This window comes from Martes martes (assembly GCF_963455335.1).
Source record: "Martes martes genome assembly, chromosome: X".
Classification (NCBI taxonomy): domain Eukaryota; kingdom Metazoa; phylum Chordata; class Mammalia; order Carnivora; family Mustelidae; genus Martes; species Martes martes.
Genome location: NC_137897.1, coordinates 37,839,268 through 37,860,447, shown reverse-complemented (window position 1 = coordinate 37,860,447; position 21,180 = coordinate 37,839,268). Strand labels below are relative to the sequence as shown.

Sequence of the window (21,180 nt, the reverse complement as noted above, 5' to 3'; positions counted from 1 at the left end):
GACTTGTAAAACTTTATCTAATCCATCATTTTTCCATTATTTCTTTGACCAGAATCGCCCACCTTTTCAGGGTAGGGGCAAGAGTGATAGAAAATATACTTTAGGAAAACACCGCTATATAGCACTGTTTGAAAATATTCTAAATATATTTATGAACTAGCTAAGATAGAAACTGACAATACATGAGAAGCTTCGTACGATATATATATTCAAATAACTTGTATTAGGTGTTTAAATCAGCTAAGAAAAGGGACAATTATAAGATGGATGATTTCATTAAAACAACTTAAAAATGGCCATTTTAGTTAAGTCCCTATATTAAATGCTAATTTATCTGTACCAGCAATTATTTTGTGATGCCATTCTCTCCCTCTGATACCAAGGGCAGTCTTTCAATATTAAAACTCAAGTTCTCCTAGATATCAGGTGGCTCGGAGGGTAGTGGGGAAGCACAGGCTTGTGAATCTACTGGTTTAGAATCATTTGTGTACCTTCATTTCTCTTTGTACCACAGTGTACTGACTATCTGGAAGGGAAAAATATTTTTAATGTGTGGATTCTCGTATTACATTTTACTAGACTTCTGGACCATTTTGTTGTGATGTCAACATATGGGGGTGGGGGGAAGTACTGAATAGTTAACACTCCCCAAAAAGAGAGGGACTACAGCAGTTTTAGAAAGCACTTACTTAATCATTTCAAAAAGCTTTGGATCTGAGACCTTGATATTTCGTGCCATATTCCAGGAAAGATGAACCATGGGTACTATTGACTTCACACTTTGCAATTTGTTCCATTCGTACCGTTCCACTGCCAATTTATACTGGCAGGCTAGGAAAAAAAAAACAGTTATAAAATAGCAACCCAAAGTACCAAAAGATATGAAGTTACCATTATCACCTTCTCAGATGATATCAATACCAATTCTGAAACCTCAAAAGATTACAAAAATAAGTTGTTTCTTTGATAATTATGACAATAATAATAGTGAACATATAAAGAGTGCTTACTATAACTATGTGCCGGGCATTGTGCTGAGCTATTTTTACACATTATCTCATTTCATCTTTACCATTACCTTATTAATTTTATTATTCCCATTATACAGATGAAGAAATTGAGGCCCAGAGAGGTTACATAACTTGCCCAAAGTTGCAAGAGCCAGGTCCTGGTCCTAATCCAGGTCTTTCTGGCTTCAAAGGCCTTATTCTTATTCTGAATTATCTACTGCCTGAAGGCATGCATAATTCAAACAGATTTTGACATAACAGGGCTATTCATACAACATATCAGATAAAAGAAAAATGTGAAAGAATGAATAACCACTCTATTTTGCCTTCTCCCATAAAGGGTTTCCTTTATAAAACAAAATCAAGCACTCTAAAAATTATTAAAAGTATATCTTCCTTGTATACAACGACATAAATCTGTTATTTGCTGAGATCTATGGTCTTTATATTTCTACCTGTTCATTTGAACTTAATTTCTTGTACTACAAATTAAAATTTTATTCAAGAAGACAGAATTCTTCTTCCTATTTCTAGTGAGTTATAGTCCAAGAAAAAAAAATAAATCTATCAGATACAATCCTTTAAAAATTAATTTTTTTTTTTTAGCATATTCTTTAAAATACCTGTAAGTGGACCAACATTCCAAGCAATGTTGTTGCACCAGCCAATAGCCTGAACCCAATGAACAGTGCCTGCATTTATCCAGACCAAATCTCCAGGTCGCTGAATAAACCTATACACTGGAACATTTGCTTCATAAAGATCTTCAAGGTTGGGCCACCAAGAACCCATGAGGAAATTCAAATTGTTTCTGAAATAAAAAATAATGCAAATGGATCAAATACTTCAATAAAGCTCCTTAATAAGACTGGAAAACAAGGTCAAAACTTCTTAAAACATGCTCATTCGCACTCCATTGTAACTTAACTGCTTGTGCAGTAAGAACTACCATATGTAACGTAAAATTAATTACAATTAAATATTGAGTAACTTACTCCAAGATCAGTACTACTGCCTTCAGTTGATTTTTCAAAGATCCAAACGAAATCCAAAGCTCCTTTTAAGTAACAGTTATATACATTAACTTTGAATTTCATTTCACTAAAGGTTATTTGACTGAACCCTTTGTCCTGGAGTACCAAGAAATCTCTAAAAGGTAAATGGAAGGTGGAATTGACATCAAGTCACTTAAGTCCATAAACAGGAACACTATGGCAGATATAATTAACTATTAGGAACTTTGATTTCTGAGGCAAAGTGGAAAACAGAATGGTCTCTACCGCTGTTTTGAATTCTAAGCAGGAAAAGGAGATAGGATGTCAGTCTCTAGAGTTTCAATACTAGTTAAAACTATGCAGCTGAAAACAACTTCATAAAAAATGAACAATCATACACATGCACCACCAACCATCATCACTGCCACCACCACCAATGTACTTTGGAAACATTCTATGGATCTTACTGAGCTTTTTACTTTAAAATCTGACTTCTTTTTCTACTTCATCATGATATAATATGAAGCATATTTTAAACTAGAAAGCAACTTTTCCTTCAAGAGAAGTTTATAAAATTCAATTAGCTACATTTTGGGGAAGGAAGAATGTGCAGAATGGAAACGTTTCCTTCCTTTAGAGCTAAGAAGCAGGTTTTACTGTCCCGTACCAAGGGATACAATAAAGTGTACCTTGAAATTATTCTCACTGGTTTTAATTTTTTTTTGGGGGGGGTGGTCTAGATCAAGGGCTGGCAAACTATGGCCCATGGGCCAAATCCAGTTCACCTCTTTTTGTAAATAAAACTTTATTAGACCATAGTCATGCCCATTCATTTACGTATTATTACACATGATTGCTTATGTACCTCAGTGACACAGCTGTGACAGAGACCATATAACCTGCAAAGCCTAAAATGTTTATTATCTGGCTCTTTATGGAAAAATCTCACCAACATTTGACGTAGATGGAATCTCTGCCTTATTTTTCTCCTTATAAAAATGCAAGCTGTTCTTCAAAGCCTAGAAGACTGCCAATGGTAGCCTATCTGCAAGGGGATATGGATGGGCTTACTGTCTGTAATAATGTTCAGTAGATACAGTCCAGAAAAACTTGCCTATGAAGCAAAATATGGTTACAAACACAAATTCTATCCCTACCTCACCAATGTGTTACCATCACAACATTGGAGAAAACGTTCTATTCAAAAGCAAGCAAGCAATTGAGTAAGCAAGACCATTGAATAATCAACAACTAAGTTAAAAAAAAAAATTAAAGTTACCCCAAAAAGCAAGCATCCTTTTTATCACACACGGGTCAGTATCAGTATCAGTATCAAAAGCTGGGGTAGCAAGTGCTATTCCTGCAACTTAAATTTACCTAACCCTTCATTCTAACTTTGAATTTTTATTACCCCTAAGTTCACAATTTTTAGACATCATCTGCCTCTTCTAATTACCTTTATTCCCAGATTACCTCCCCATTAGGTAGGAAAGACAAACTAAATTCTGAAGAGAGCCAATGTCTACTCAGAAATAATGAACAAGGATCAGTGTACTGTGTTGTAATAATATACTACCATCTCAAAGTTTAAGAAATAAAAATCTTTCTGTAGCACAATGGAGATTTCCTACATGACACTGCTCTTTCTCTGCTACCACCATGCCACTGGTCCATAAAAGTAAGCACAGATTAGTGTAGATCAGGTTATTTCAACAGAGCATTTCAAACTTTAAAATTTCACATCCTTCACTTTCTTATATGAAATGAAATCTGTGTGTTAAACAGTAAAAACAATGAAAGATAATTATCTTTTGCTTCTATATAAGGAAATTATGGATTAGTGTGGGGGTTTTTTGGTAACTATATTTACACTTGTTATTAAACAAAGACCCAGTAAGCCAAGATAAAAAAATTCTAAGTGAGTATGTGGACTATGTGCATAATTAGTTTTGAGAGTCTCTCATAATGTAAATGTTTCTGGTGGTCTCCCCTTTACCTTCTTGGGGTGGGGAGAATAACACCATATATATGTATAATTTATGTTTTTAACCATAACAACTTTCCAATGTTATTAACTGAAAATATCAGCTACTTATATATAAAGGAGTACTTTCAAAAAAAAGGAGAGAGAATAAGTTTCCATTTAGACAAACAATTAAGTTTAAACCAATGAAAATAATTCCAAGGTACTCTTTAACATAAGATAAGAAATAAAGGAAGGCTATTTCTAGGACCTTAAGGAAAGGAATACTACAAGGTGAGTTCCTTCAATTAGAGAAAAAATCTGAAGCAGTTGATTAAATTTTATAGAATTCTTTCAAAGGACTAGTTGCCAGTGTAGTTTTAAAAAGAATTTATATCATGGTGATATGACAAAGAGTAGTATGTTCATACTAGAGTTATTAACAACCTATGAAAGTATGAAGGTGCTATATTACAGAATTCCTTCCACTTCTTCTTTTTTTTTTTTTTTTAAGATTTTATTTATTTATTTGACAGAGAGAGAGAGATCACAAGTAGGCGGGGGGGGGGGGGAAGCAGGCTCCCCGCTGAGCAGAGAGCCCGATGCGGGGCTCGATCCCAGGACCCTGAGATCACGACCTGAGCCGAAGGCAGAGGCTTAACCCACTCAGCCACCCAGGCGCCCGAATTCCTTCCACTTCTAAAACCATTCACAGTAAAATAATTTTTCTAGGAACACATATCTTCCACATGAGCAAGTATTTATGCATCAGTTGTTCAATTAACCTAATAAACAACTCAACCTTCCTATCTTCTAAATTCAAGACTGTTACTACTGCACAGAGTGGTGTCAAGGCATCTTTTTTCAAGTATTCTCAGTAATGCAAAGGAATAGACTTGGAATCAAATCAATTTAAATGAATTTTTTTGCTGAGGTAAGTAAAAACTGGTTACATACATTAGAATATCCACATTAGTAAGTTGTCCTTTGTAATTACTGTTTTTGAATAATTATGTTTAAAAAAATTTTTTCTTTGGAAACCTACTTTTCACAGAAGTCATTCAGAACACCCCAATAACCTTCGGGGACAACAAACCATTCACAGTCACCTGGACCAATATTTATGTTAACTGAACAGAAGTTGTTATTCTCTTGATGACCTGAAATGAGAAAAGAAAAACAATTATCAGCATACTATAAATTCTATAGAAAAATGTGCCTTTAGAAATAAGAGCTCGGAAATGTTCAACATAGAATGTTCTGGTGGTATTCAGCTGTTTGTCATTATTTTTGTGTCTAGTTTTAGAGCAGAGTTTGGTCAGCTCCTAACTTACTCAGTAAGACCTTCTGCAGAGGTAGTCTAAATCATGACTAAAAGCTTAGGTTCTAGAGCCAGGCTCCTAAGCTTATGTGAACCTGGGAATGTTGCTAAACCTTTCAGACTCAGTTACCTTATATAGAAGATTAGAAAATAACAATTCCAATAAATCACTGGGCTGCTCTGAGGATCAATGAAATAATGACTGTTTTTGAACAGTTCCAAATATACAGTAAGTAGTAAGTATTAGCTATTATCGGTATCATTACCACTTCTTTGTGAACTAATCCCCATTTCTCACAAGTAGCATTAGGACATCAGTAAAGAGGCAAGAAATATGTTTTTTTTTTTTTAAATAGTTTATTCCCTTTTTTTTTTTTAAGATTTTATTTATTTATTTGACAGACAGAGATCACAAGTAGGCAGAGAGGCAGGCAGAGAGGCAGGCAGAGAGATAGGAGGAAGCAGGCTCCCTGATGAGCAGAGAGCCCCATGCGGGGCTCGATCCCAGGACCCTGAGATCATGACCTGAGCCGAAGGCAGAGGCTTTAACCCACTGAGCCACCCAGGCACCCCAAGAAATATGGTTTTCAAATGGAGCTATGGGAGTATTGTCAACAAAAGTGATAGGGCAGGGAACTCTGGAGAATTCTTCAGAAACAAACTAGTTTCTAGAGAAAAAAACTAGTAAAACTACCAGAAGTAACCTTACTGAACTCTGGGCAGTAGTCAAAGGTTTATAGCAACCAAGTGAATGCCTGACCAGAAAGAACTTATAGTAAGAGACTTTTATGTCACTTTAACTTACCTTTTCCCCACCCACATCACTAGTGTGTGGCAATGGACTTAAAAAGGTAGTCTTGTGTTCCTAGTGTGAGTGTCACTGGTTCTGGAGGGAGCAGAGTAGATCTTGTTCCCAAGATAAAAAACTGTTTTTCCTTTCAACTTGACTGGAGTTTCCCCCAAAGACTAACACAAGGAACTTCACCCTATCAGGGCAAGTGGTTCAGTGGAAAAGGTTTCCCCCAAAACACTGAAAGGCCATATGAACAAGCTGGTGCTCCCAGGGGCAAAAACAAAGAGCTGGAGCAAACTGCAGACACACCAAAGAGATTTGGGGGGAATAAAAGCTTTAAAAAGCTCCCGTGAATACTAGAGAATTTAGAAAGCCACATGCATACCCAGAGCAGGTCATATGCTCAGAAATATACCTAAGACTATAAATTTGAACTTCTTGCTAATCTTTAGGTGCAGTACAAGCAAGAAGGTAAAGGCTAGAAGTACGACCATAAGCAGCATGGCTAAGTGTAAAAGGATTGACTCAACACAGGAAATCTGCAAAGACCCAGCGAATTATTTTTTTCTTTTCTTTCTGTTCATTTTCCCATTCTTCTTTCTTTTTTGGCACAAAGCACTGAAGGAAATCTCTGTGAGGTCACTGGCTAACTGCTGAGATAATGGAAAAGAAACTTCAGTACCCACACATGCCAAGGAATACAGTCTTTGTGAAAATACTGTGGAAAAGTCACAAAACAGACAGACAACTGTAGCCCACAATAACCAAGAACAAACCCTGGAGAGGGAGAATCTGATTTCTTTAACAGCCACATGATAACATTCAAAATGTCAAAATATTAGCACAGTACCATGCTTAAGGAACAGAGACTTCAGGGACTACAACTGACCGAGAATACAGTCTTGTTTTGTTTTTTTTTTGTTTTTTTAATCCTCAGAGTCTGTTTTCACAAAAAAATTGAGGCTTGCAACTAAACAAGAATGTATGGCCTAGTCACAGGGGGATAAAAAGAAGAAATAATTAACAAAAATTAGTCCTGATAAAGAACAGACAATGGATTTAATAGTCAAACACTTTAAATCAACTGTCTTAAGTATACTTCAAAGAGCTAAAAGAAACCATAAACAAGAACCACAGGAAACAAGGACAATGAGGTCTCAACAGAGATTAATAAAGAGATGGAAATTACCATAAATAAAATTTTGAAGCTGAAAATATAACTGAAATTAAAAATTCACTAGTGGGTTTCAAACAGCAGATTTGAGCAGGTTAAAGCAAGAATCCACAAACTTGTAGATAGATCAAATGAAACTAACCATTTTGAGAAGAAAACAGAATGAAGAAAAATTAACAGAGCCTAAGGGACCATCAAATACACTAACCTATGCACTGTGGGAGTCCCAGAGAAGGAGGAGAAAGGACAGTAGGAATATATGAAGAGGTGATGGTCCAAAACTTCCCAAATTTGACCGAAGACATACATCTATACATCAAAGAAGCTAAAGAAACTCTGAAGTAGGAAACACTTAAAGAGATCCATATGAAGACACATTGTAGTCAAACTGTAAAACCCAAAGAGAATTTTGAAAGCAGGAAAAAAGAAGTGATTTGTCACATACAAAGGATTACCAATAAGATTAATAGCTGATTTTAGATCCAAAACCATGGGGCCAGAAAGCAATAGGGTAACACATTTAAACTGCTGAAAGACAAAGAAAAAATTAACCAAGCATTCCATATCTGGCAAAACTATTCAAAAATAAAGGAGAAACTAAGATATTCTCAGATAAATAAAAGCTGAAAGAGTTTGTCACTAGCCCATGTGCCATATAAGAAAATGCTAGAGGCTGAATTCTTGGGCTGAAAGGAAAGAAAGAGAGTAATTCACAGCCCTGTGATGAAGAGATTAAGCGCTACAGTAAAGGTAGCTACCTAAGTTGGAAGACTCACACTTCCCAATTTTGAAACTTACCTCAGAGGTACAGCAATCAAACCAGCATAGTACTGGCATAAACACAGACATGTAAATCAAGGAAAGGGTATCAAGATTTCAGAAATAAATCCATGTATCTGTGGCCAACTGATTTTCCAGAAGGGTGTTAAGACTCTTCTACAGAGAAAAGAATAGTCTTTCCAACAAATAGTGCTGGGACAACTGGATGTGTAAAAGCATGAATTTGGACCCTTAGCTCATATAAAACCACATGTAAAAATTAGTATGGATCAAGTATCTAAATATAAGAGCTGGAACTATAAAAATCTAAGAAGAAAAACAGGGGTGAAACTTTACAACCCTGCATTCAGCAGTGGTTTCTTACATAAGATACCAAAAGCACAAGCAACCAAACAAAATACAGATAAACTGAACTTCATCAAAATTAAAACTTTTGTGCAAAGAACACTATCAAGAGAATAAAATAACAAAGCACAGGAGAAAGTATTTGCAAATCATATATCGGGTAAGGGGTTAATATGTAAAATATAAGCTCCCACTACTCCACAACAAAAGGACAAACAACTGAATTTAAAAAATGGGCAAAGGACTTGAATAGACACTTTTTCGAAGTGGATAATATAGATGGCCAGCAAGCACATGAAAATCAAAACCACAAAGAAAAACCACTTCCCATCCACTGGGTTGGCCTTAAGAAAAAAATGGGAACTAAACAGTGTTGGTGAGGATGAAGAAAAATTCGAACTTTCATACACTGCTGCCATGAATGTAAAATGGTGCAGCTACTGCAGAAAGCAGTTTGGCAGTTCCTCAGAAAGTTAAACATAGAATCACCATATGAACCAACAATTCAAATCCCAGGTATGATAACCAAAAGAACTGGGAACAGGGATTCAGACAAATACTAGCACGTGAATGTTCACAGAAACACTATTCACAATAGCTAAAAAGTGGAATCAATCCAAATGTCCGTCAACTGATGAATGGATAAACAAAATGTCCTATATATCCACACAACAGAGTATCTGGCCATAAAAAGGAATGAACCATGAATACGATGCAGATGAACCTCAAAAACATGCTAAGTGAAAGAAGACAGACACAAAAGAGAACATATTTTATGATTCCATTTATATGAAACATCCAGATCAGAACCAGAATGCAGCCGACTACTGGTTGCCAGGGGCAGAAGGAAGTGGAAAATGGAGAGTTAATGTTTAATGGGTACGAGGTTTCCTTTTGGACAGATGAAAATCTCTTGGCACTACACAGAAGTGATAGCTACACAGCACAGTGAATATACACTAAATTGCAACTGAACCACATAATTTAAAGGGATTAGTTTTGCTGGGTCATTTTTACCTCAATAGAGAAAAATGTAGCTACTCTCACCATTCCTTATGTCTTTCATGTATGAGAGTATGATGTGAATATGGTGCTCTTAATACCTACAAACTATCTCCTACCATGACTAGATGGTTGGAATTGTCCATGGTGTAGACTCCAAGATAAAATTTAGCACTCATCATAATTAGAGGTGCTGAAATCCCACTGACAAATTCAAAATGTTTTGGGATAGAGCCTTAGAGCATCTCTATAGTTTAGAACATACGTGACTGATAAAGTCCATGAGGTAGGTAACACATTTATCTATGTAACTCCAGGAATAAAGGGTTTGCCCCACAAGGAAGCATTCAAAATAATTTTTTAAAAATTGAACTAATGAAACTATCCATTTCTTCTAAGACCGAGTTGTCTAACAGAGTAATCACCTGAAATGGGGTTTATATGAACTGAGATGTGCAGAAACTATAAAAGTACGCACCAGATTTCAAAGACTTAATATGAAAAATAAATGTGAAAAATCTCATAACTTTTATATACTGATTACAAGTTGAAATGGTAAGATGTGTACATACTAGGTTAAAATTATTTTCACCTATTTTGTTTTATGTTGATATGACTACCATAAAACTTTAAATCATCACAGACCCGTACCCCTATAACAAATAATATATTATATGTTAAAAAAAAAAACCAAAAACCTTTAAATCATACATATGACTTGCATTACATTTCTACTAAACAGCACTACCCCAAGGGAATTCCTTAGATAATTCTTCAATGTTCCACAGGACACTTCTGAAAAACTAATGATTTTTTTTAAAAGATTTTATTTATTTATTTGACAGAGATCACAAGTAGGCAGAGAGGCAGGCAGAGAGAGAGAGGGGGAAGCAGGCTGCCCGCTGAGCAGAGAGCCCGATGCGGGGCTCGATCCCAGGACCCCGGGATCATGACCTGAGCCGAAAGCAGAGGCTTTAACCCACTGAGCCACCCAGGTGCCCCAGAAAAACTAATGCTTTACATACAAACCGAAAAAAACCCCAAGCAGTTCAGACACAAGTGACAAAGAAATAATCTATCAGGTTTGCTTTTCCCCTGATTTGTAATGAAAAACTGTATTCTTTTTGAGTTGAGGGTATAATTCAAATTGGAGAGGTTTTCAATTTAAATGAATCTTAGAACCAATCCAATACTGCATACATAAGAAAAATGAACTCTTGGGGCACCTGCGTGGCACAGTTGGTTAAACATCTGACTCTTAGTTTTGGCTCAGTTCCTCTCTCAGGGCTGTGAGATCAAGCCCCTGTTGGACTCCACTTGAGATTCTCTGTCCCTCGCCCTCTGTCTCTCCCTAAAATAAATAAATCAATCTAAAAAAAAAAAAAAAAAAAGAAAAAAGAAAATAACAGAACAGAATTCTAGAGAGTTCAAGTAACTTGCCCAGTATTTATACCAGTGCCTAAATGGCAAAGTGGGGAGCAGAGAGTTCTTCTGCCATTTATTCCAGAACTGTTTCCAGTTTAGCCAACTATGGACAAAATATCACAGAACTGGGCTTCCAATGGCTTGAGGATAAAAACTACTACAACCTAATGGTTCTACTCCTGGCTGTACAATATAATATTCTGGGAACCTTCTTTAAAAATACCATGCCCGATCCCAATAAAAGAGATTCCAATGAGCAGTCAGGACTCGGAATCCACTGACCGATGTTAACCAGAAGCAAGGACAGGCCTATTTTGAAACAGCTTTGTAGCTACAATTCAATAAGCAGGTGACAAAGAAGAAAGCAATCTGGTTTTCAAACCATGGCTGCTTCAAGTTGCACACAGAAACATCTGATGGTGATATGCAGCCTATAGGCACTGGTATACAGGTGAACTTGTAACCACCAGTCATCTGCCCTAATTGTTAAGTATTTTGAACATCACTCAGAAATTTCATGTCAATCTAAGGAAACACAAAGAAGATGGTACTTCAGCACTGGACAGAATTCTTAGCTTAAAACCAATATAATTCGTTTTACAAATGAAGAAAAAGACCCAGAGAAGGAAATGTGACCTGCCAAAAGTGACAAGCCCAGTTAATAGAGTCCAGACTGGACACCTGGAAGACTCTAGGAATGTCTCCTCATCAAGTGATTTGTGTGAACTGTGTGTTGCAGCCCTGTTAGAGGACTACAACCTCTACTTCCTTATTTAAGTGAAATACAATGGAACAGACTAGAAAATGTATTATTCTATGAAACTGTTCTCAAAAATACACATATGTGCACAAAGTCATAAAATATATTTCTTAGTGTGACTATGGCAAAAAGAAAAGTTCAGAAAAAACTGTATCCCATCATTCTGCAGGAGATGGAATCAGCAACAGCCTCTAAGCCACAGGGACTTTCCCAGGAGTGCTCTAGTGATCCCTTTCCAGATTAAACTGCTATTGTTTCAGGACTATTCTATTAAAAAAAGATAATATAAAGGGGAAAAATCTTAATAATACGAGTCAAACCTTATAACAGGAGTAATCGTTTCAGTTTCATTCACTGTAAATGAAAAGAATCTGGTTCTCTTTTGCATGTTTCACATTTTGATTAATTCTGTTTTTCAAGTGTAGAAGAGAATGTTAGTTCATAAAAGTTACCTGGTGTTCTGCTTCCTGGAACTTTCATGTATAGTTGAACTGTGTTCATGCCCAGTATGGTATGACCAACGTGGCTTAGAAGATTTCCTGCTGATACGACACGCACAAAAGCAGGAAGTTTAGTCAGCTCATGTAGCTGCAACTTCCATCTGCAATAAAATAACAGATCAAGAGTGAAATCCTGCTACAAATATTTGTGGAAGTTAGCCATTTCTTCAAAAACTTTGTGTCCCAATCTGAAAAACGGCATAGGAAACACTGAAATGCTTAATTTTTTTCAATTTTTCCAAAGAAAACTTCCTAATGAAAAAAGGCATAAATATTACTGAGTTAAAAACAAAACAAAAATACTGAGTAAATGAAAAAAAAAAAAAAAAAACCCTTCCTATTTTTATAACTGTTGTATAATTCTATAACACTGTTATTTTTTTTTAAAGATTTTATTTATTTATTTGACACAGAGAGAGAGAGAGATCACAAGTAGGCAGAGAGGCAGGCAGAGAGAAGAGAGGGGGAAGCAGGCTCCCCGCTGAGCACAGAGCCCGATGCAGGGCTCGATCCCAGAACCCTGAGATCATGACCTGAGCCAAAGGCAGAGGCTTAACCTACTGAGCCACCCAGGCACCCCTTTATAACACTATTGTACATTATTAATCATAAAATGTAACTTTATGATTGTATACTTAGCCAGGGTCTTGATGAAAACCTGTACAAGAGATTTAAGTTAAAGAAAAAAACTTCTTTGTAAAACTTAGCAAAAATAATTTATCTGAAACTTGTGTATCAACTTAGAAAAATGGTAAGGAAGGAAAGAGAAGAGGAAATCGTAGACAATTCTCAATCTTGCAGACCTCTGCATCCGTTCACAGAAATACTACTACAAAGACTTACTTTTTGTCATCAGACAGGTCAATGTTGGTCCCAAACTTTATGGTTTTAAAGGGTCCTTTCCTCCTCCTCCCAGAACTTAAAAAACAGAGAGACAATATCAGAAACATGCCTTTTAAACAGAAATACTAAGTGAACATTAAAAATGACTTACTTATCTGAAGATGTAGATTCACTATCTGAGTGGTCTTTATGGTGACTTCTTTTCTCATTTTCTTCCTATAAATTAAGCAAAACACATTCTAGTTTAGTATTCCACAACCAGCTATCCTTCCCAACATGCAACTATAAAGTTCACACAGAGATTGATGGTATTATCTATGTTTGGAAACTGAATTTCTATAGGTCTCTTTCACATGAAAATTTCTTCAAAGACCACACATTAAATAAAAAGGGGGAAAGTCAATGGTCACCATCCATAGGCAGGTATCCAACCTCCTCAGCCACAAAGTTACCTTAGAGTTCTTTGTTAGTAACATTCTTCTATAAGGGGAAAAATCTATAGATTTTCATTCCTGCCCCATTTTTAAGAGGACAGAATTTTTTTTTTTTAATTGAGAGGCCTATCCATCTTGATTATAAATTTTCTAATCTAGCAGCTGTGTGTGGATGTATACGTAATTATATATGTGTAAGAAGGTCAGATGTTCTCTATTTTTGATTACAGACAAATGGAAGAAGTTCTCTCTGGGTTAAAGCTTTTCTTCCACAATGAATTATACATGCATGGTAACACATTTATATTAGTAAGGAAAATAAGTGCTGCATAAAATAGGTGCTTTTCAAAGCAAGTACTACTATTATTTACAATTTTGGGGTCACATACACAGTATCTCTTGACACTGTCCTACTATTTGAGTTAGCAGTACTTAGTACATTTTGGCCTCCCTCCCTTTAAATGTATAGTCTCTAAACATTCGTCAAATTTTTCACAGGTAATGGTCCATGCCTTCAAAGCACACAAAAAGGCATCTTTTCTTTGGTTATGGATCCCATCCTATATAAATACTCTGCCTCTTACGATCTTTGCTTTTCAACTCCTCCTCCAAATTTTCCTTTCATGATCCCTGAATCTTGCTTATTATTTATCCTCTTCTGAACCTAATACTACCACTACCATATAGCTGAAGTATCTCAAAAGTTTAAACTAGAGATTCATTTGGACAATGAATTCACTGTAACTCATTAAAGCTGCAGGACAATTCTCATTAGATAAATTTCTCTGTAGATACAGGGAATGGTAGTGAGAAAGAAATACAAATATACAATTCACAGGTACAAATGCTGCCTTCATTGAAAATGTGAACTTGGGGCAGAATTTTAAACACATAAGAAAATCTAATGAATTACAAATTAAAAGACCTGCAGGCCCATATTAAGTTTTAGCTGCAGGATATGTACAAAACAACTTAGTACTACAGACAAGTATTTGAGTAATACATTTAATAAACTCATTTTTTTGGATGTTTCATGTTCACTTTGTGGGAGAATTCACAAAATTCTCATTATAGTGCTAAAGGATTTTAGTAATGATCGACTACTGAAATGCCTGAGTCTTTTAATAATAATCCTCTGATTGTTTTTCTACTTTTTAAATTTCCCATATATTTTGAAATAATTTATGCCTCTCCCTCAGTTTTCTCTTTCAGACTGAGGCCGTTAAGAATAATACTAATGTTTCCTGGAGGTATTATTGATCAGATAATACTAACCTGGTAGAGGAGAAAAATGGGAAGGCACAAGACTAGGAATTTTGCAAGCACAAAGCAATCTTGAGACTTACTTTATCTTCCGGTATCAGTGGCTCTCAATCAGAGGCAATTTCACCCTCCCAAGGGATATCTGGCATGTTTGGAGACCTTTTTGACTATTACAACTGGGTTAGAAGGTAAGGGGTGTGCAACAGGCATCTACTGGAGAGAGGTCAGGGATGCTATCGAACACCCTAATATACAAGACAGTCTCCCACAACAATGTATTATCCAACCCAAAATGTTAATAATGCCAAGACTGAGAAAGCCTGCTTTAAACAGAAACATCCCACGGATGACGGAGACATCTCACTACACTTTAACAATATTTATCAACCCATAGGCCTGCTTAGACTTTACTAAGGGCGAACTGCATAGCACTTAGATAGTATTTCATGTAACCATAAAATAATGAGATGCTTACAAAAGATGCGCTCTTTCAAAATAAAAGAACATAAAATAATAAAATATTCTAAAAATAAAATAATGTTCAAGGAGTAAACACTTACCCTCAATGACTCCTGAAAGGAGGAGGCCTGATACTGTGCATATTTAGCAATTGTAGTATGAGATCGATTACTTTCACAATGCCAGATTTTCTTCGTTCCAGTAGGATCCCAGTTTTCATCTGCTGGCTGCAACAACTGTGTCCTCACTTCCACCATATGTTCATTGTTAGCTTCCACCAAAGTTTTGGTAGAGAAAAGTCCCAGGTCTTCATAAATAAATGTAGTTAATAAATGAAAATTATATTTGGAATAATACATTAAGCAAAATGTTTTATGGCATTCTATCCAGTTCCCCTAAAAACCAACCAGGGCCTCTGCACAACCTGAACTTTGTGCCAGGTTTACACAACCAGACAATGAAGCCTCAGACCTAATCATCATGCCACCAGCACAGGTGGAATCAAGGGGCCAGGCACTAGTTAGGAGGCTACAGTCTTATATTAGCAGCAGTGAATTTTATCTACATTTTATATTAAAAATTCTTTCATCAGATAACCTAAATCATAACTGTAATTATACAATTAGACCAAAATAAAAGCTAAATTTAAAAACCACTACTAAATTGCCAGGAACCAATACTGTCGTTGTATCTTTACATTATGGATCAAAGAAGTGATACACAACCACCCCCCACACTCACAGCCAGAAAATATTAAAGTGAAAACTGAAAAACTTAACAGAAGTAAGTTTCTGCCAGTGCTTTAAGAGTCACAGATAGCAAAGGAAATATAAAACCTTTTTCTTTTTCTTATTTAAAGCTTACCCAATTTAAGAGCTCCAGCAAGGCCACGTATTACTGTAACAGGGTTGTTTGGATTTGTACAAAATTGGTGTAATGGAGGAAAGAAAGCATCACGTTTATTTTCCAACTGTAAAATAAAAACATATGGTTAGATCTCTGGAAAACAGAAAATATTATGCCAAATTCATATTCATCATTTATGGCAATTTCAACAATGCACTGTGTAATTTCTATTTTACATTTTATAGCATTTTGTCACTATGTCTTTTGACCCTAGTTGTAATTAGATAGTAACTACATACATTATTTCTCTTGTCTACTGGATCTTGAACAAAATGTGTGGTAAGAAATAAAACTGAAACTTCAAATCAATTTAACTATTATTCAATTTTAAAAAGGAAGAAAATCCTATCACATGTTACAATGTGGATGAACCTTGAAGACACTATGCTCAGTGAGAATAAGGCAGTCACAAAAAGAAAAACTCTGTATAATTTTACTTATATGATATATCTAATATAGCCAATTTATAGAACCATAAACTGGTGGTTACCCAGGGGCTAAGGAGACCAGGGAAAAGGGAGTTGCTATTTAATGGGTATAGAATTTCAGATTTGCAAGATGAAAAAGTGCTGGAGAAGTGTTTTGCAACAATGAGAATATTATTTAACACTACTGAACTGTATACTTAAAAATGGTTAAACAGTAAAATTTTACGTTATGTGAGCTTTTTTCCTCACATAAAGAGTAAAAAGCCACAAAAGTTCAGTGTTTTTAAAAATATTACCAAAAGTGAAAGCAAGGTGAAGAAGACCCATAAAAGAAAATTCTTAATTTTGCATTTCCCTCTCTCAGACTTCAGCTTAAATGTTTTATTACACGTCTATCTCAGTGCTTCTCTTACATACTAAAGGATCAATAAATTATTGGTTGGAGAAAGGACTAATACGATAATATTTGGCCTCTAGAGGCCAAAAACAGGGCCAAATCTCCAAAAACAAACTTTACAGCTTAAATTTTTTTTTCACTTGGGGCAGAACTGGGAGGATGGAAGAGTTGCTTTGATTGAACTTTTATCAACTTCCTACATCAGATGTCTAAATGTTCTTAAAGTAAAACTAACATTGGTTTTAAATAATCTTTTAACATTCTTTTAAAAAATTACATATCTATTATCACATTTTATGTTCTCAAATACCTTTTTTAAAGGTAATTAAAATATATATTTTTGTAGATGCATAAAGCAGAATGAATGTTAAGGTCCATACAACTAGTAGAATGCAGATTTAAAAACCAGCTAAGTCATACTTTTAGGTGGTTTTTGCCTAATACTGTTCAAAACTGGGGGCAGTAAGAAGTATTTCTCAGTATTCTAATGTAATCATGGTTAGTAACTGAGAAGGGATGATTTAAATGCTATTATGAAGTCTTTCTGAATACATCTTTTTCCCCCCCAAACATTCAAGCTACTGCCAATAATTTTAATGTTTCCTAAAGGGCATCCATATTAATTTAAAGCAAGATCTTATGAAAGACAGGTAGGTGCAAACACTGGTTTAATTTATTTCTAGTCAATCAATTCAGACTCACATAAATACTAGGTGTAGGTGGATTCAACTTGTCCTTTGGCAAGGGAGGGTATGGTGAAGATGGTGGTCTTGGAGGCGGGCATTTATCCAATAAAATGCTACTGTTAGATAAGCCATTTTTACCTAGATTCCTTAAAAAAAGAAGAAGGGAGAATAAATCAGCTGTACATTTATTTAGAAAACAAAACAAAACAAAATCCTGAATTAAGTCCTAATCAGGTTATGGGGCAGCTAACACAAATCCAGGAGATTTGGCTCTATGAGAAAAAACTAAGAACAATTATTAATTTCAGCAAATACTTAGCTTCATGAAAAAAAAAACACAAGAATTATTGATGACAGTCCTTATCTTGCTCATAACTGTCCAACTTATTTTCCTCACCTAAAGAACAAACATGAACTCCAATTTCCTCTCCACCACCTTCTACCATGACAGTCTTTCCACTAAACATTGTAACTTGACCAAAAAAGGTCTAGATTATAGTAAAAACAGAGTATGTCTTTCTTCCTATGTCTCACCTCAGCAATTATAACCAGAATATCTTTGTGGTAATTCTCAAACCTGAGAAGATCTGTACCTTTTTTTCTCTCAAAACTGTGAAGAATTTTCTACGTGAGTCCTTGACTAATAAAATTCAGCAAGACTCCAATCTACTAAATTTATGGAAATTATACCAGTATTTTTAATGAGACATATAACTGCTATCTATTCTCTGATACATTGTATAATTATTACTTATTAGTAGTTGGGGTTTCTTTTCCTGTAGTGGGTTAAAGTATCATGTTTGTTAAGTTATAAATTCTTTAAATATGGCAGAATTATTTCCAAACTGTAACTCTTTTAGTGTTAAAATTTTTTTTCTACTTCTTAAATATACCCAACTCAGAAAATCAGCAAGACATAATTTTGAGCTTTCAATTCATTCCAGATTAACTTCACCCAATTATTACAAGCTCAAAAATAATGCATTAAAATAGCAAGTACTTTAACACTACAATTTTAGTTAAGAACTTGAAAATTGTAATTACGGTGGGGAGTTAAACTCAGTAATTTTACTTACTGAAGAAGGATTAGCAATTTTTCATCATAAAGTACAGAATACAGGTTGAAACAAAATTAATTTCCCTTATCTTGCTATGTTTTTGCCAAACTGAAAAAAGGCTTGAAATTCCACTCCTACAAACTTTTGAGATGGCACACTAAACAGAATCATGGATGTCACTTTCTTAATTTTTAATTTATTCAACTGTTAACTCCCAAGTAAAAACAGAAGCATTCGTGACTGGTCTCAAAGGAATGAATTAAGTTTAAAATAACTCATTTTTTAAAAAAAGTATGTGAAATAGTTATTAAAGTGAAATTTTAAGTTCAACTAACAAGCCTAAAGGTTAAATAAATGTTCTATCACAACATTTCTCAACAAAGCATGACTGTCCTATACAATTAAAGACAGGTATTTAAAAGCTTTTAAATTTAGGTATAAAATCAGTACTAATTTATAAATTCCATGTAAGCAGAAAATAGGTGGTTGACACTGGTAAAGAAACCATTCGAGTATTATCATCGAATCAATGCAAAATAAACATTCACTTATAATATACATATAAATAATTAGTTTTCATGCTGAACTGTGTATCTGCCACTCTTTAACTTTGGTTTTTAAACAAAACAGGACTCCGAATACATAAAATTTGTTTTCTAGAGCAAGAGATGAATGTGCAATATAGTAAATGATTGCTATTTTAAGGAATTGGAAGATATGGACCACACATTAAAACTGTACCATAAAAGAACATTTCATGCTAATTGAATATGGTACCAAAATTTAAGCTTCTACAACATTCTGCACACTGAGAGGTGAGACTAGAAAATAGTTTAATAGATTAGCAGAATTCCACCTCCATCGCTTGTAGAGTTCTGTAACAAAAGAAAAAAGGGAAATGGGAAAGTATAATGATGAAAAAACGCAGCTGCTTTTATTTTAAAATAGAAAAGAAAAAGGTGGTGGAAAAAAAGGTGAGATATGCCTAAGGGAACAGATATGGACTGAACCACCAAATGTTGTAATTATAACTTTAAACCATAAAAGCAGAAAAGGTATTGTAATCGCCTTTTTATGTATAGCACTGGTCAGTAACCAGTGACAGTAACGCTAAGATGAACCAAACAAGACTCAAATTAAAAATAACCAACACTTTTAAAAAGTAACTATGTATGTGAAAGTAAGAGGATAGTCAAAATAAACCATGTAATCAAATTGTATTTTGCAGTTTCCTACTGTACTGCAAACACTGACTCCCTGCTTTTTTGAGGTCAAGTCTGAAACAAACAGGAATTTCCCTGGAGAAACTGATGTAGGTAGTTGTCTATATAGTGACTCTAAGCTTCTTCCATTGAAAATACACTCATCAGTCCTAGTGCAAACGACAGAACTATGCATAATCTTCTGAACATAGAAGTATCCAATACTGTTTATAGTACTTTCAAAGCCAAGGTAATGAAACTAATATAACAAGGCAAAGTGGAGAAAGACGGTGAAGAAAGAAAATACTACCCCATTTTAAATCCTTTTCTTTCATTTTGAAACTTTCCCCAAGCAATGCAGAGTAGGAAACAATTAGTCACTGCACAATCCTTTACAATACTGGCTTAAACTTGTTTCAAATTTACCCATATCATTTGGTAGATAAATGAATTAGTACTCTGTAAGTAAACCAATCTACGCTTTAATTATCTTTGGTTATGAAGCTCCTAGACCAGAGACATCAAGTCTTTTGAGCCTAAGTCACTTTCCTCTTCAAGTTCTGGAATCCTACCCAGCATAGGATATCGCCAATAGAACAGAAATGTTCCGTTGATGCCTATCATTTGCTCTCTTGACTTTCCTCTAAAGATTTGTATCTCTAATTTATCAGAGCATTTTTGGTCTCTTTATTAATGAACCAAGGCCTATAGTTACTGAAATAACCCAAGCAACCCCAGGGATCCAAGTGAGTGTGTGTGTGTGTGTGTGTGTGTGTGTGTGTGTGTGTGTGTATTTAAGAGGCATAATATGCATATAAATAATTAAGTCTCTGTAAAAAGGCAAAATTGTCTTTTAAGAGCTAAAAGCTAAAAATAACACTGTAAGAATGTACTTAAAAATTCTGAAATAAGTATCTATACATATCTGAAAGGTGACATGGAAGATTATAATCTTTAATATATTAAGAAACACAGTCACATCTAGGTATCCACAGCATAAGACTTTATTAGTGAAAATTTATGATAACTGCTACGATACACTGTTTATACCCTGTACTTCCATGGAACTCTTTTGACAGTATTTCTCCAGAATACACTTAGATCCCATGTAGTATATGCTACTAGTTCTGGACCTCTAAATTTTCTCCCATTTTCTACCAACTGTCCTGAGATTAGAGAGAGTGGAACAAGGAGGAAGGCCTGCTCCAGCAGAGTGGTGACGGCATTATCTAGGAAATAGGACAGAGGCCCTAAGAGCCGACTGGGGAGCAGGGAGAAGGCAGTACAAATTGGCAGCGAGCCAAGGCACTGTGTTTAAGTAGAACTCAGGATAACATCTGATCTAGACATTAAAGCACAACTACTTTCTTTTAGGCCCAGAATTAAAATGCATGCCAGCGTAACATCTAGATAAAAAGACCAACATAAAACACTTA

At 35.1% G+C, this 21,180-nt stretch overlaps 1 protein-coding gene across 4 annotated transcripts in view; it reads right to left on the bottom strand.

Moving 5' to 3' along the window:
* Window positions 1-21,180, bottom strand: part of KDM6A (lysine demethylase 6A) — a 200,565-nt gene that overhangs the window by 19,643 nt on the left and 159,742 nt on the right. For all 4 annotated transcript variants that reach the window (XM_080794729.1, XM_080794730.1, XM_080794731.1 and 1 more), the window contains 9 exons: window positions 17,501-17,630; window positions 15,932-16,037; window positions 15,169-15,374; window positions 13,063-13,127; window positions 12,912-12,986; window positions 12,021-12,169; window positions 5,014-5,128; window positions 1,634-1,821; window positions 690-831 (listed from right to left, as the gene is read on the bottom strand). In XM_080794729.1, coding sequence (XP_080650855.1) covers window positions 690-831; window positions 1,634-1,821; window positions 5,014-5,128; window positions 12,021-12,169; window positions 12,912-12,986; window positions 13,063-13,127; window positions 15,169-15,374; window positions 15,932-16,037; window positions 17,501-17,630 — 1,176 coding nt within the window. The remainder of the gene's footprint in view (window positions 1-689; window positions 832-1,633; window positions 1,822-5,013; window positions 5,129-12,020; window positions 12,170-12,911; window positions 12,987-13,062; window positions 13,128-15,168; window positions 15,375-15,931; window positions 16,038-17,500; window positions 17,631-21,180) is intronic.